Source organism: Cyprinus carpio, chromosome A1, assembly GCF_018340385.1.
Source record: "Cyprinus carpio isolate SPL01 chromosome A1, ASM1834038v1, whole genome shotgun sequence".
NCBI classification, from domain to species: Eukaryota; Metazoa; Chordata; class Actinopteri; order Cypriniformes; family Cyprinidae; genus Cyprinus; species Cyprinus carpio.
Window position 1 is genome coordinate 30,631,460 of NC_056572.1, and position 13,818 is coordinate 30,645,277.

At 37.2% G+C, this 13,818-nt stretch overlaps 1 protein-coding gene across 2 annotated transcripts in view; it reads left to right on the forward strand.

Annotated features, from left to right (window-relative positions):
* lef1 (lymphoid enhancer-binding factor 1) overlaps positions 1–13,577 on the forward strand; it is a 39,450-nt gene extending 25,873 nt beyond the window's left edge. The window contains exons 7-11 of one of the 2 annotated variants that reach the window (XM_042761817.1): positions 882–1,044; positions 1,644–1,751; positions 3,985–4,033; positions 5,060–5,100; positions 13,018–13,577. In XM_042761817.1, the coding sequence (XP_042617751.1) occupies positions 882–1,044; positions 1,644–1,751; positions 3,985–4,033; positions 5,060–5,094 (355 nt within the window). In that variant the 3' untranslated portion in view covers positions 5,095–5,100; positions 13,018–13,577. The remainder of the gene's footprint in view (positions 1–881; positions 1,045–1,643; positions 1,752–3,984; positions 4,034–5,059; positions 5,101–13,017) is intronic. The other variant, XM_042761809.1, reaches the window with a different exon arrangement.
* Positions 13,578–13,818: the final 241 nt, after the last annotated feature.

Below are 13,818 nucleotides of genomic sequence, written 5' to 3' on the forward strand. Positions count from 1 at the left end.
TATTAGGGATTTTTTGTTTCAATTTATTAGTAATGGCTAATATGAGATATATAGGCTGATATTGTATATTTATTTGTGCTCACTTCCATTATTTAACATGATTAACTAATTGTTAATTAGTTTAATAATATTAATAAATTCAATCTTGTAAATCTCAAAATGAAAATCTATTTTTTTCATACCATACATTGCAAAGTTTAATTAAATGTCAAAACCGGACTTTATGGTCAACATGACACTTCTCTTTGGTGACATATACTTGGAGACATCTGCCTCCACTTTCAAGTATAATGCCCACATCTCAAAATCCAAGTTCCGCCTGTTTTTTTTACAAGTTTTTTTAATCTTTAGAACTTTCACCATTATTTCCATTTTTAATTTATTCAGACAAAATTGTCTTGAAATTTATTATCAGCCATTTATTCATTATCAGGCATAACATGAAGTATCTGCTCCAGTTTTTATTGTTGTATATTTATTATTTCTTCTAATTTTGACCGTTATGAGCCATGCAGTTAGCTTGAGGTATCAGGTCCAGGCCACCAATGGGAGTGAATTACTGGGAGCTGTAGGGCTTGGGAGTCATAGAGTTGGAGGGAATATGAAGGTTTGGTTGCCATTACTGGTGAAGTAATCTCTTTGCATGAAAGCACCCAACTGGACATAATTAAAAGTCGCTGCTTGCTTTTCGGCACTGGCTCCCAGATTGTTCTCTCATGCTGGAATCAGACATTCGGCGCTCTCACACTCCATGGCGTCGTTGTGGCAGCCACTTTCGCACCACCCTCTGAGCGTTTTTCCCCTTTGTATTTCCCTGTATCACTTAATAATTCTTCCCCTTCTTTTTTTTTTTTAACTCTTCCCTCCTCTTGTTTCTCCAGGAAACCTCAGCACGAGCAGAGAAAGGAGCAGGAGCCCAAAAGACCTCACATCAAGAAACCCCTAAACGCTTTCATGCTGTATATGAAAGAGATGCGCGCCAATGTGGTGGCCGAATGCACGCTGAAGGAGAGCGCCGCGATCAATCAGATCCTCGGGCGGAGGGTACGTATCTGATTCACGGGTCACTCACACCATGAGACCTCCTTCACAAAAGGAATTAGCACTTCTGTCTAACTCAATTTTACAAGTACACCAACACACAAGCTGACAGCTCAGAAATCTGGGCAGGTAGCGTCTTTAACGCTCCATTTTGGAATTGGAAAAAGAGGAACCGTTAAACATATTTAATGCTTTAACCAAAGCCTCTGCGGTTTGAGGCGGCTAGCCACAGCAAAGGACCATTTTGCGGCAGTGTGGGGTAATTGCACCCTGACATGGTTTGAAGTAAAGCGCCGCTAAATTGGAACCAGTGTTTTGATATGAAATCAAAGTTTCGTGGGGTTTTTTTTTTCCTCTCTCATCGCTGCATATGTTAATCTCTTCATCATGTTCCATTCCACCCACAGGCACGCGTGCACATGCACTCACACACATTTACATGCACACACACACACATGCAACATTTGAGAGTTAACAAGGATTTTTAGCCAAATGCCAGCACGCGTCTCATTAAAAGAAAACTTAAACCTCACTCCATCTCTCTAATACCCCCATCCCCCCCCCCCCACCCCCTTTCTCTAATCTCCCTCTGCACCAAACAGTGGCATGCTTTATCTCGAGAAGAGCAAGCTAAGTATTACGAATTAGCCCGCAAGGAACGGCAGCTCCATATGCAGCTTTACCCGGGATGGTCTGCCAGAGACAATTATGTAAGTGTCCACACTAACACACACTGCCTGAGAGTGAGAGTTGTATCATGTGTTGATTGCATGAAAGTAAATACAATGCTTGTCTTTTAAAGTGAAAATATATGCATACTACTAGTGTTTGCTTAGTAGTCCAAATGTTTAACTGTTTAACTTGAGGTTATATCAGAAAAGTCTAAAGGGCTGTTCACTTGAAGTCTGACGGGACTGAATGATACTACAAGACAACATGTTATAGAACAAAATATTCACAAGTTAGATACCAGCATTTCTCTGATACTTGAATTAAAGGGACAGTTCACCCAAAAATTACAATTGTCATAATTTACTCACTGTCCACTTGTTCCAAACCTGTATGCGTTTCTTTTTTTCTGTTGAACACAAAAATAAGATATTTTGAAGAGTGCTGGTAACCATACAGTTGATGGTAGCCATTGACCTCTGTAGTATTTTTTCCTTACTATGGAAGTCAGTGGGCACTGTCAGTTTTTTGGTTACTACCATTCTTCAAAATATCATCTTTTGTGTAAAACAGAGAAAAGAAACTCCCAAAAGTTTGGAACAAATGGAGAGTGAGTACATCCCTTTAATTAACAATTAATATTTGTTCATTTAAAAATACATTCTTCATTCATGAAACATAAGCAGCACAGATTTGAGTAAATAGCTCATAAAAACTTAATTAATTGCATACAATTTGTTGATTTACTGAATTTATTCTGCTTGGGTTTCATAAAAGGGTTTCCAAAATACAAACGGAGTGAATTTTTGTAAATCGTTTCTAAAAGGCTTCTTTTGTAAATTGTTGCATTGAAAGTGATAGGTTTTATGACTGATTTATATAATTTTGTTCTGATCAAGTTTCATAAATGTGCGCAAGAAACCAGAGCAGATTGAATTTGTGTAAACTGTTCATAAAAACATTTGCACAAACTGCTGCATTGTACCAATTTACGCAAGAATAGTTTTATGACTGATTCATGAAACAAAAGTGGAACAAATTTGTGCAAATTGTTTGTACAAATGCTCCTTTGTAAATTGCATCAAATGTGATAGTTTCATAAGAATGATTTTATGAACGACTTACACACTTTGTTCTGCTTCTTTCATAAATGAAGCTCAGAAACATGAACATAATTTTTTGTATAATAAGAAATTGTAAAAAATGTTGTTACATAAATTGTTAAATGTAGTAATTTTTTTTTAAATGACTGATTTCTGTTGTGCTTATGGTACATGAATACCAATTACATTTTATTATAAGCATTTTGTGATGGTCATGATGTGAATGCTCATTAAAAGCTTCTATTTTTTATGAGTAATTGCCTTCAGAGTGTCGCTCCCAAGCGCTTACAGCTGTCACATACTAAAAGTTTTCCAGAAGAGACATATTGGTAACCATTTACTCAATATTATTAAATTGATACAATTATTCCTTTAGTTTATACAAATATGGCAGATATCAAGGCAGTTAGCTTGAAGAATTCACATCCAAAATATATGTTGTGATGACAACTTTGGACGCCTAAGTTTCTACCGGCATAAATCTCACTCAATATGAAGTGCCAGGATGTGATGCTAAAACTAAAACCTGGCTTTCACACTAATCACCAAATGGAAAGGCAACAGGGCTAAAAAGAAACACTTCAAAGACAGTTGAACTTTCATCTCCACTTATATATTAGTGGTGGGAGCACACTTGTATTTATTAGTGCTAAGACATTTCTACTGCTCTGGGCTTCTTGGTTCTGTCAGCCAGGGCTAGAATACACAGATTAGTGACTGAATAAGTGGATTATCAGACTTTACAGCAGGCAACCAAAGCGTGGTTCATATTGGACTGCAAAATGACAGTGCGGCGCTATCTATACCTATAGTCATCCTGCCAGGGGATTTTCGGTAAGCTACCAATCCTAAAGCAGTCCAGACTTCTCACTCTAGAGGAGTGTTTGTCGTGTCAATTGGAGCAGGGGCAGTTTTTTTATTCTTGTTTAACTTTCCGATTGGTGATTAGGCCATGCAATCCAGAAGAATTGGGAAGGAGTTGTATTTTATTTAATTTTATTGTATTTTATTTTTATGTATGTATGTATGGTTTTGTTTTGTTTTGTGCTCATGCAATCCAGAAGAAGGAAGGAGTACTGGACCTATTTTTTTTTTATTTATATCACTTCATAAATAGGAGAAATGTCATGTTTTTGTAATGCCGCTTCATATTCCTCTGGCTTTTTTATAGGGGAAAAAAAAGAAGCGGAAGAGGGAAAAGATCCAGGAACCTGCTTCAGGTAAGACTCCTAAACCTCCAATCCCTGCTGTAATTTGTCCTGTTTCATTAATGTGCGAACTAACTCAGTTTTATATGACTTAGTTTGTGAATATGGTGGTAAAGTGGTTAATGTTGGGATACCGCATTCTCAATGTGCTTTCACACAGTCAGTTTCAATCGTAAAAGGATGTTTTTATAGCCAACATGAACATTTATGAATTGAAATCTTTGTTGGTTGCCTGGAAATCCACAAGTCATGTGGTTTTACTGATTTGTATGTTTCTTTAATCTGTAAAGCTTGCAACATTATGAACAGTACACCCACCCCCACCACATCTTTCCATCTTCTCCTCACAATTAAGTCTTTAGGATTAGTCTGTTTTAAAGTCCACATGCTTCCGTCAGTGCTGCTAACTTTTCTATTTGCCCTTTTGGAAATGCATTAGTGATGTATGCTTTAACATTTAACAATTCAATGTATATTTGGCACTAAGTCTAGGCCACTCAATTTATACCAAATTAATATGGACAAGTTAAACCAAAATCACACAAATAAAATGAAAATTCTGGCTTCATTTACACTAACTCATGTTTTTCCAAATGGATATGACTTTTTTTTTTCTTTTATGGAACATGAAAGGTGAATTTTTAAAGAAAGAGTAGCCTACTAGGACTGTCAAGCTACTAAATGACAAAGCTGTCCTTAAAGTATCCATGTGACTAATTTGTGAGCAAATCTTTCAATCGTTTAATCCAATTGCCAAGAATCAACCTGTATGATTCGTTCAGCACATTGTTCAGAATTTCTCCCTTTCTGTTCAGTGAAAGAAAGAAAATCCTAAACATTGGAAACAACATGAGAACGAGTAAATGATGACAGAATGTTCATTACCGGACAAAATGTTCCTTTAATGAACAATGTTAATGTGTAAAATAGGCCAGCAAACTCTGTTTGTTGGCCCTACATTGACAACTAAGACCAGAGATGGACTTAGGTTTTATTTGGAGGCACATCCTGGTAATTAAAAGCTACAATTTCCTGCAGGTACAGGCCAGAGAATGAAAACGGCGTACATCTGAACAATGGTAAGAGCCTCTTCCATACCTCTGGTCTGATTGAGTCATGATGTTGTAAACTAACTATTTTCTAATGTGGTTCTTAGCAATCCGAAAAACATGAGACTAATCCTAAAGGCCCACTTTGAGTTCACCAATCAACCATTCACTGTTGTATTGCGAAAACTGTTGTTTGCATCGTGTGATTGTGTGCTAATGTTACAGGGCTTCCACTTCCGAACACACTGATTAATTGTTGTGACAAGTCATTTTTCTTTCCTAACTCTTTTTAAGAACTCCATTACATCCCTTTTCCTGTAGACTGATGTGTGGCTTGTGGCACTGGGTGGCGCATTAGTATTTTCAGAAGACCAGTGCTTTTTATCAAGAACAGTTTGCAAGCATACCATTTATCTGAAAGATCACAGAACAAAATAATCTCGACAAAGTCATCTCAGAACATCAAGTCCACACTATCAGGTTTCTTTCCTCATTCATTTCTTCCATCTTTAATATTTGGCATGCAGCATCAACATACAATCCTGTGGCTCACGGCCATGTTGGACTGGGGCTTTTTTCGGTTTTTCGAGAACATTTGGAAACTGGGATGGTATTGAAAGAGTCGACCCAGATGTAAGCTAACTCTTTTAGCATTCACCCATATGGCCCCCATGTGTTATCTAGCCAACCCTGTGAATGAACGAAACCCTTGCCAGCATATTTGGCTTGCGCTGTGCTTTTTAATTTTCTAGCGATTAAGCTAGCAACTGGCCTGAAAGAAGTTAGTTCTCTAAACAAAGAAGAGAATCGTCTCAGGTGAAAGTCTATGAGGAATTTCAGCATCAAGGACAGTAGTAAGCAAGGGAAAATATCTATCTTCTCCTGGTCTCAAAAACCCACAACACAAACTTTTTACTCTACTTCTTTTTGCCATGAAAGCTGCGCAGATGTCACAAATCTGGTCCTACCCGAAAACCTACAAGACAAAGGTTTTACGGTTGATCAGTTCTCTACCCTGTGGCTCCCGAACACAAATTGGACTGTTTCGCACTCTTTCCTTTTTTTTTCTGTGGGCTGCAATAGCTTTGAAAACGCAGCTACAAGGCACTCTATCTTCGATCCAATAATTAGCGTGCCAAGCGAACTGCGAATACACTCCCCAAATATACATCGTGCAAACTAAAAAATAAAAAAAATAAAAAAAAAAAAACTTCCGTCAATTCATGCAAATCAAACCAACATACAAAAAACTAATAAACATCACTTTTGTCTTTTATATTTATTCGCCTTCCAAATTATATAGTGCGCAATTTAATAGTTTTAAACAAAACTAAACTGATAATATTTTTGGTCATGGATAGGATCATAATAACATACAGCAGAGGGAAAAAATCCAGTTAAATCCAGCATTTCTAGTTAAAATATCCAAATGAAATTTACTTGAAGCAACAGAGCATGATAATATGCCACCACTTGTCAATTTATGCCGATCCGACAGGCTGAGAAACATCAAATTTATTTAATATTTATTCATCTTCCAAATTATATATTGTGCACTTAGATATTTTTAAACAAAAAAGAGTGATAATATTTTTGATAAAGGATAGGACAGCATACAACAGTGCAATATAATATCCAGTTAAATCCAGAATTTCCAGTTTAGATATCCAATTGACAGACCCTAATATTCACTTGAAGCAACAGTTTTTTTTTTTTTTTTTTTTTTTGGTGCATATAAGAAAAAATATACAAGCAGTAAATATACAAATCAGTAAGATTTTTAAAAAAAAAAATGTTTTTAAAGACATCTGATATTCACCAAGAATGCATTTATTTGATAAAAAAGTAAAAACATTAATATTTAAAATATTAATGGAATTTACAATAACTGTTTTGTATATATTCTATTTGAATATATTGAACAATGTAATTTATTCCTGTGATGCAAGGCTGAATTTTCAGCATCATTACTCCAGTCTTCAGTGTCACATGATCCTTCAGAAATCATACTAATATACGATTTGGGGCTCAAGTAACATTTCTTATGATTATCAATGATAAAAACAGTTACGTACTTTATATTTTAGTGGAAACCGTGATAAATATTTGATAGGAATTTATTATGTAATGTGTAAAGCATTTGAAGATTGCTCCTATTGGTTTTGAAATATAAAATGGAGGATTTCTCATGGAACATTTGAGGTAAGTCAATGGGTGTTTTCACCATTTTATATAAAGTATGAGGGACAGGTTACGTCTTATTTTTACATGCCTTATGACACATAATCCATTAAATGAAAATGTGCGTTGGATTAATTTCAGGTTATAGAATCTTCTTCCTCACACATCCCACTTTTCCTGCTCGTACAACATTTCCACATCCTCTTCTTGTTCTCAACTGTGTCTGTCTGTCAGATTTAGCTGTGAGAGCTGTTGTCTGACTAACCCTTGTGATTTTCAGACTTTGAGATTGTAATCTGAGCTGAGACATACATGCCCTCCGGGCTGTAACTCTTTGGCCACTGTGCAATTTTTTTCATTGGAAACGGGGAAAGCCATGTAACAATGGTGGTCTTTTAAAGAAAGCTGGCTCTGAAGATGTAGTCAGTCATTCAAAGAAGCCAAGGTTGTGAGTCACCAAAGTCTGGCACATTTCAACTTGCTGCTTTGTTGCCACCTGGACATTGACTCTGTGCTACGCTGACTGTTCTGCGGCGTTTGACTTTTGATTTTTATAGCGACTGCATTCATTCTTGTCGACATACATCTTCTGATGTTGTTGGCTGGCCCTATACGAGGTTTACCGTACTATTGGGAGTGGTCGACCAAAGGTTTGAAAGCTTTCAGTGTTTCAGGGAAACCATTGGAGGTGTGGGCTGCTTCGGAGTTCATGGCCTGCTCTGTGAAGAAAGTGCTGTTGGACAGCTGTGCCAGAATCGGGTCTTCTTTACCCAGCTCTGTGTCTCTGATGATTGAGGCCAGAAGTCAGATGTCAGCCTTTGATGAAAAAACATGAGAGAGAGAAACTAAAAGTCCCTTGTGTGCCGATGAGAGCGCCTTGTCTCTTCTTAATGTCCACTCTGCCTCAACCCCATGAATGGCAGAATAACTGATGCCCTTTGTGTATAAAAACCCGGAAAAGCTGGAACGGGTTGGAACTGTGTGCCTTGGGTTAAATTAACACATATAAATAGAAAAGATTTGGAACAAAACAAAGAATTTTCACCTTTCTGTACCTAGAAAGGGTCAGGGTTAGTTATAGAAATTGATATAGAAATATAGCAAATCAATTTCTTATTATAAAAAAAAAAAAAAAAATAATAATTATAATAATAAAAATTAACTTAACTGGAATTGAATTGGCCACACCCCACAGGAAGTTGAAATGAAATTTGAATTCAAATGAAAAGAGTACAGAGAATTTACACTAAGAAATTGGGAAAGTGTTCTTCAACCCTGCTCCTTAAAACTTTCTATTCTACTTGTTTTCTTTTTTATTAAAAAAAAAATCAAATTAAAAAGTGACCCTCTAACACTACACATTCCCTATAATTTTCTTTTATATCTACTTGTTTTCTTTTTATTTATTATAGAAAATGACCCTCTTACACTAGCGTTCTCAATTCTTTATCTATTCTATCTACTTGTTTTCTTTTTATTTATTATTACCTTGCTATATGTACTAACCAGGACTTGTCAAATGAATGCTCTTTTCTTGGTTTTGATTGCTTCTGTTTTCCTCATTTTTTTAAGTCAATTTGGATAAAAGCATCTGCTAAATGACTAAATGTAATGTAAATGTAAAACTTAATTTATTAAATCTGCTATATAATACATATTTTATAGGTGGCATTTCCAAGTCATGTCTGTCTGTAAGGTCAATAATCTTTCAAACTTGTTGTTGTTTGTTTCTTTCTGTTGTTTTCTGTCTCTGCTGTTTGTCTGTCTGTTGTCTGTTGTTTTTTATTATGTCTTTTAATCCAGTAAAATAAATTTTAAGAATTTAAGGCAAGTTTATTACTTTTCCAGTAAAATAAATTTTAAGAATTTAAGGCAAGTTTATTTATAGAACATATTTAATACACAATGGTAATTTAAAGAAAAACATTTAACATTTAAAAAAAAGGCAATTATATGTTTAGTAAGAAATATTATAAAATACAGTAAAAGTAATAAGTAAAAATAAAAAAATAATAATTTAACCATCCATCCATCCACAAAATGTAGCTTTTCTTGTGTAAAAATTTGTCAAATTGTTTTTGATTTCAGTTAATGTTTATTCTTCCACATTCAAATTGGAATTGCAATTTTTGCATCTTATTTGCTACCTATTTTCATGGACTGAATTGGAATTTAAAAGGCATTCTCAATTAAATTCTGCATGACTCTAAACCCTGGAAAAGAGAATTGCTTATGATAAACTGGTTAATTTTACTGAGGGCAGCGGAAACCCAGAGGTTTCCTTCCATGTACTGCTGCCAAGAGACTCCACAGTGCTATAAAAAGAGTCTGGGAGTTTTTGCCGGTATGTAGGTGCAAGGAACAAACTTGCAGAAACGGTTGTATTTAATATGCGAATCACAATCATGTCACATCAGATCTTTCATTTGGATCTTTTGGTTTGATGAATCGGTAAACTATGTGGCGTCCACTACATTTCCTCTCCTCTCTTTCTAACTCTTTCACACCCCAACCGTCGTCTGTCTGTGCTATGCTGGATTTCCTCTCCTAGGGAGTAAATCTGGCTCCCATTGTGAGAGCAGGCGGAACCCCCTCTCCTCCCTCCCGCTGCTGACTGTGAGCGGTGGCGAGGCCTTTGAAGCAGTCATTGTGCTGCTCTTTGATTGTGCCGCCCTGGCTTGCAGCTCAGGCTTTGCAGGAGCACGTCGTTCCCGGGCTCTCATCCCAGCGCTCCTCAGATGTGGGTAGACCCCACTCACGGCCTCCACTGGAATACCAACCTTCGCCCTTCTCATGTCCCCTGCCCTCACCTGAAGGTTTTTTGTTGTGTCGAGGGTGAACATTGTTTCCTCAGCTATTTTAAAAAGCAGAAGGGAGATTTCAGGAGGAAGACCCAACTACGCTTGGTTTGCAGTTCTACAGACACATTGTGTAGGAGATTTTCCCCTCTTTAATGTTACTGTCTCAGGGCCAAAGGAAGTGCTGACTGAACGAAGTGGTTTGTTTAAATCAGATTTTTCATCCAGGTGCTGTTTTTATTACTCAGGCCAGGGTTTTTTTGAACCCATCCTCCTCCTAGCAGATCATTGGTTATAATGCCTGTTGAATTTTTATGGACTTCTTGAAGGACGCTGCCAAACCCGACGTGAAGCCAAGTGCTACAACACAAGGTCACTGGTCCAAAGTCAGTTTGGTGTGAAAGTGGACCTTTTCAGCTGACTAGGCTTAACACAACCCAGAATCGTGCTCTTAGTCTGTACTCTCATTCCCGGCCAATGTTTTAGTCGTAAAGCTTTGAATCTTCTCCGGTTCCTCACGTACAGATAAGTGTATGTAGAAACAGCTGCTTTTGCAAGAAGCCATTTCTTGCTTTTTCTTCACCTGACCTATTTTTTTTAAATCTGATTCAAACGCACAAAAAATACACAAACAAATTATTAAACTCAAACACACAACTCAAGTTGTTCAAACGCAGGAATCTTTCGCACATCTATTGTTGCCATTCAACCCTCCACTTCTTTTGATTTTATAGGTGCACTGCCAAAACATAAAACTGTATAAGATATGAAGCCTTTTTAGAGAATGTATTTTACATAGAAATACAGTTTTGCTTATATTTTTTATCTTAAAAGTAAATTATTATGGTAAATGTCTTTGTGCTGGCATGTTTTTTTTTTTTTTTTGTTTTTTTTTTTAAACTTGTTTATATTTAAAAAACAACAAATTCAACACTCTTTTCTCAGCCCCCCCATATGTTGTACTTGTTTGTGCAGAAAGAGAAAAAAATACAGAAAGAAAGTGAAATATTTAAGAACTTATGCAGTGTTTCTTCTTGAGTATTTTTTTTTTCCTTTGCATTTTCCATCTTTGACATTTTTGAAAGCAACTTCGCAACTGTGAGTGTTGCCACCTAGTGAACCCACCAATTACCACATTAACATGTGGTTTTAAAAATCTGAGCTGCAAACAGGCTGTTCAGATCCTGCTGGTAACAAAATTTAGCGGCATAGATAAAACCGAAGCACACTTTCTCCAGTTCTTTTCAGAACAGTATTTTTTCTTCCTCTCTGAGCACTTCAAGCCACCTTCTCTAGTTTTTGGGGAAAGAGAAGGGTTAGACTGAAGGAAGGAGGTGTGTTGGTCCCAGCTGCAGGCTTTTTGATTTGCCTCAGGAGGTGAACAGGCCAATTGAGTGACACAGGGCCTTGCCTGTTATCTTAACCTCCCACACTTCAAAGAACAGCCGAGCTACCACCGAGCCGAAGAGAAGCACTGAAGAGCGGCTGGCCCTGGAATACAGAGGAGCGTTTCATTTCCTGCGAGCCGGGCCTCGGCATTCCACAGCGCAAATGGGAAGTAGCTCTTGAATCCTTCCATTTGTATGGGAGTGGAGTTATAAAGCGTGGCCCGACGGCACCGTCCTAACCTCTCCAAACACCCCGACGCACCCCCTCCCCTTCCAACAGGAGGCTGGCGGGAAAAGGCAGGAAAGCATGCCAGGCCATTTTTCATCTGCGGCCGGGAAGGAAAACGCTCTCCAGGAAGGGGGCGCAGGGCACAGGGAAGCTTTGAGTTCATAGGATGAAAAGGCTGGACAGGGGAAGTAAATAAAAGCACCCCCGCTCACTTTATTCAGTGACTCTCTTTCTCTCTGTTGGTTCGGCACCAGGGTCAGCGCTCCCTGGAAAAGGAGTTGCCTTTCATCCACATGTGGTAAAGCCTTCCATACGGGTGTACGAATGTATTTATGTGTGAAAGTGGTCCAGGGTGGAATTATGGAGCAAAACTGACATGTCGCAGAAAAAGGTTGCATTCGACCTCCGCTCCAGGGAGGAGCCCACTACTAGTCTTTAATATTATTGCACTTTAACCACCAACACTCCCCCACAAAACTTGTCTAAGAAAACTCTATCCATCAGAGGTTTGTTCCTGTATTCCTGCTTCTCACTTTGATCAGGAATTCCATTTGATTCACTTCTGAAATAGCCCCATACAGCTTGTCGACCAAAATAGAGTCTGTTACATTTAATATTTCACATCTCAAAAGGGATTCAGATTGGACAAACAGATTGAGATGGAAAACTTTGGGTTTCTGAGAATACGATTCTTGGTTCTTGGTGGGATTTCTCTTTTTTTTTTTTTTTTGAAACTGCTATGCTTGGGACTTTTTGAGTGTACAAACACAAATAACAATTCAAATCTGTTTCTGATCTAAATGCCCTAATATTCAATACACAAATTACAACGAAACTTAAAAACCACAACGAATTGACATTTTATTTTTGCACAATGTTCTTCGAGACTGTACAGCTACTATGAATTGACATTTTCATATTGTTTTAAAAATAAAATATAAAAAATATGCCTAATTTATATTAATGGTAAATCTAGAATTCTTAAACGGTAGTTCTTAAATTTTTTTTAATAAAAATTGTCATTTACTCACCCTCAATCATTTCAAAACAAAATATTTCAGCTGTTTTTGCCCATGCAATTAAAGTCAGAGGGATCCAAAAAAGCACTGGGCCACACTGACTTTTCAGTGTATAGACAAAAAAGCAAAAAAAAAAAAAAAAAAACACTAAAACGTTTAGTCACTGTTAACTTCACAGTATTTTTTATTTTTGTGAATATCCCTTGAAAAACTGTGTAATAATAATATAAAATTCAATTTTAAAAATGTTAATTATTCCTTATTATATATAATGTAATGCATATTTAATATAAAAACGTACCATGTTTTTGTTCTCCGTTTGTGTTCCACAGGAGGAAAACGGACTTCTTTTTCCTCTTGCAAAGCAAAGACAGCAGCTACAGGCCCCCTTTTAGAGATGGAAGCCTGCTAGATTCCTCAACCTTTCACCCCTCCGTCACTTCTTGACCCCTGCGGAATCTCCAGAGGGTCCCGGTCCCTTGAATCTGCTCCTCGGCTGCAGGCGCTGTTGTAGAGACGTTGAACTGAGAAGAGACAATCACCAACACAGGCCCTCACACAGACCTGTGAATACTCGTTTGAACGTTCCTTTTTGTTTTCTGTCCTTAATTCACTCCCGAAGCCGAAGGCGTTGCACTGATTATGTTCCTCGACCGATTGTAAAGCGCACATATGGCCACATGTAAACAAACACACTCACACGTTCCTACACTTGTTCCTAAGTTATTTTAAGTTATTTGGCACCTCTGTCTTCTGTGTGTTCACTACATCACTCCCTCACTTCCTTTTGTGTTCCCAAAAATGTAGCAACACAGGGGCCCGACACACCTCATGGCGTTCTATCGTAACATTTTAAGGATCACACATTGCCCTGGAAACAATCTCCGTAGGTTGGGTTGCAAAAAGGATCAATGTTTTGATTTCTCCTCAAACATCTTGGGTTCAAGTTTATTTTGAATGCTTTTTTATTATTCTTTATTTTAATTTCTTGGTGTATATTTTAAGTGATTTTTTTACTCATTATTTTATATATACTGTATATATATAATGGTATATGAAAATAAGCTTGGAGACAGGAAAGCCATTTTTCTTGTTGAAGCATCTTGCAGAAATAACATTTGAAAGTCTTCTTT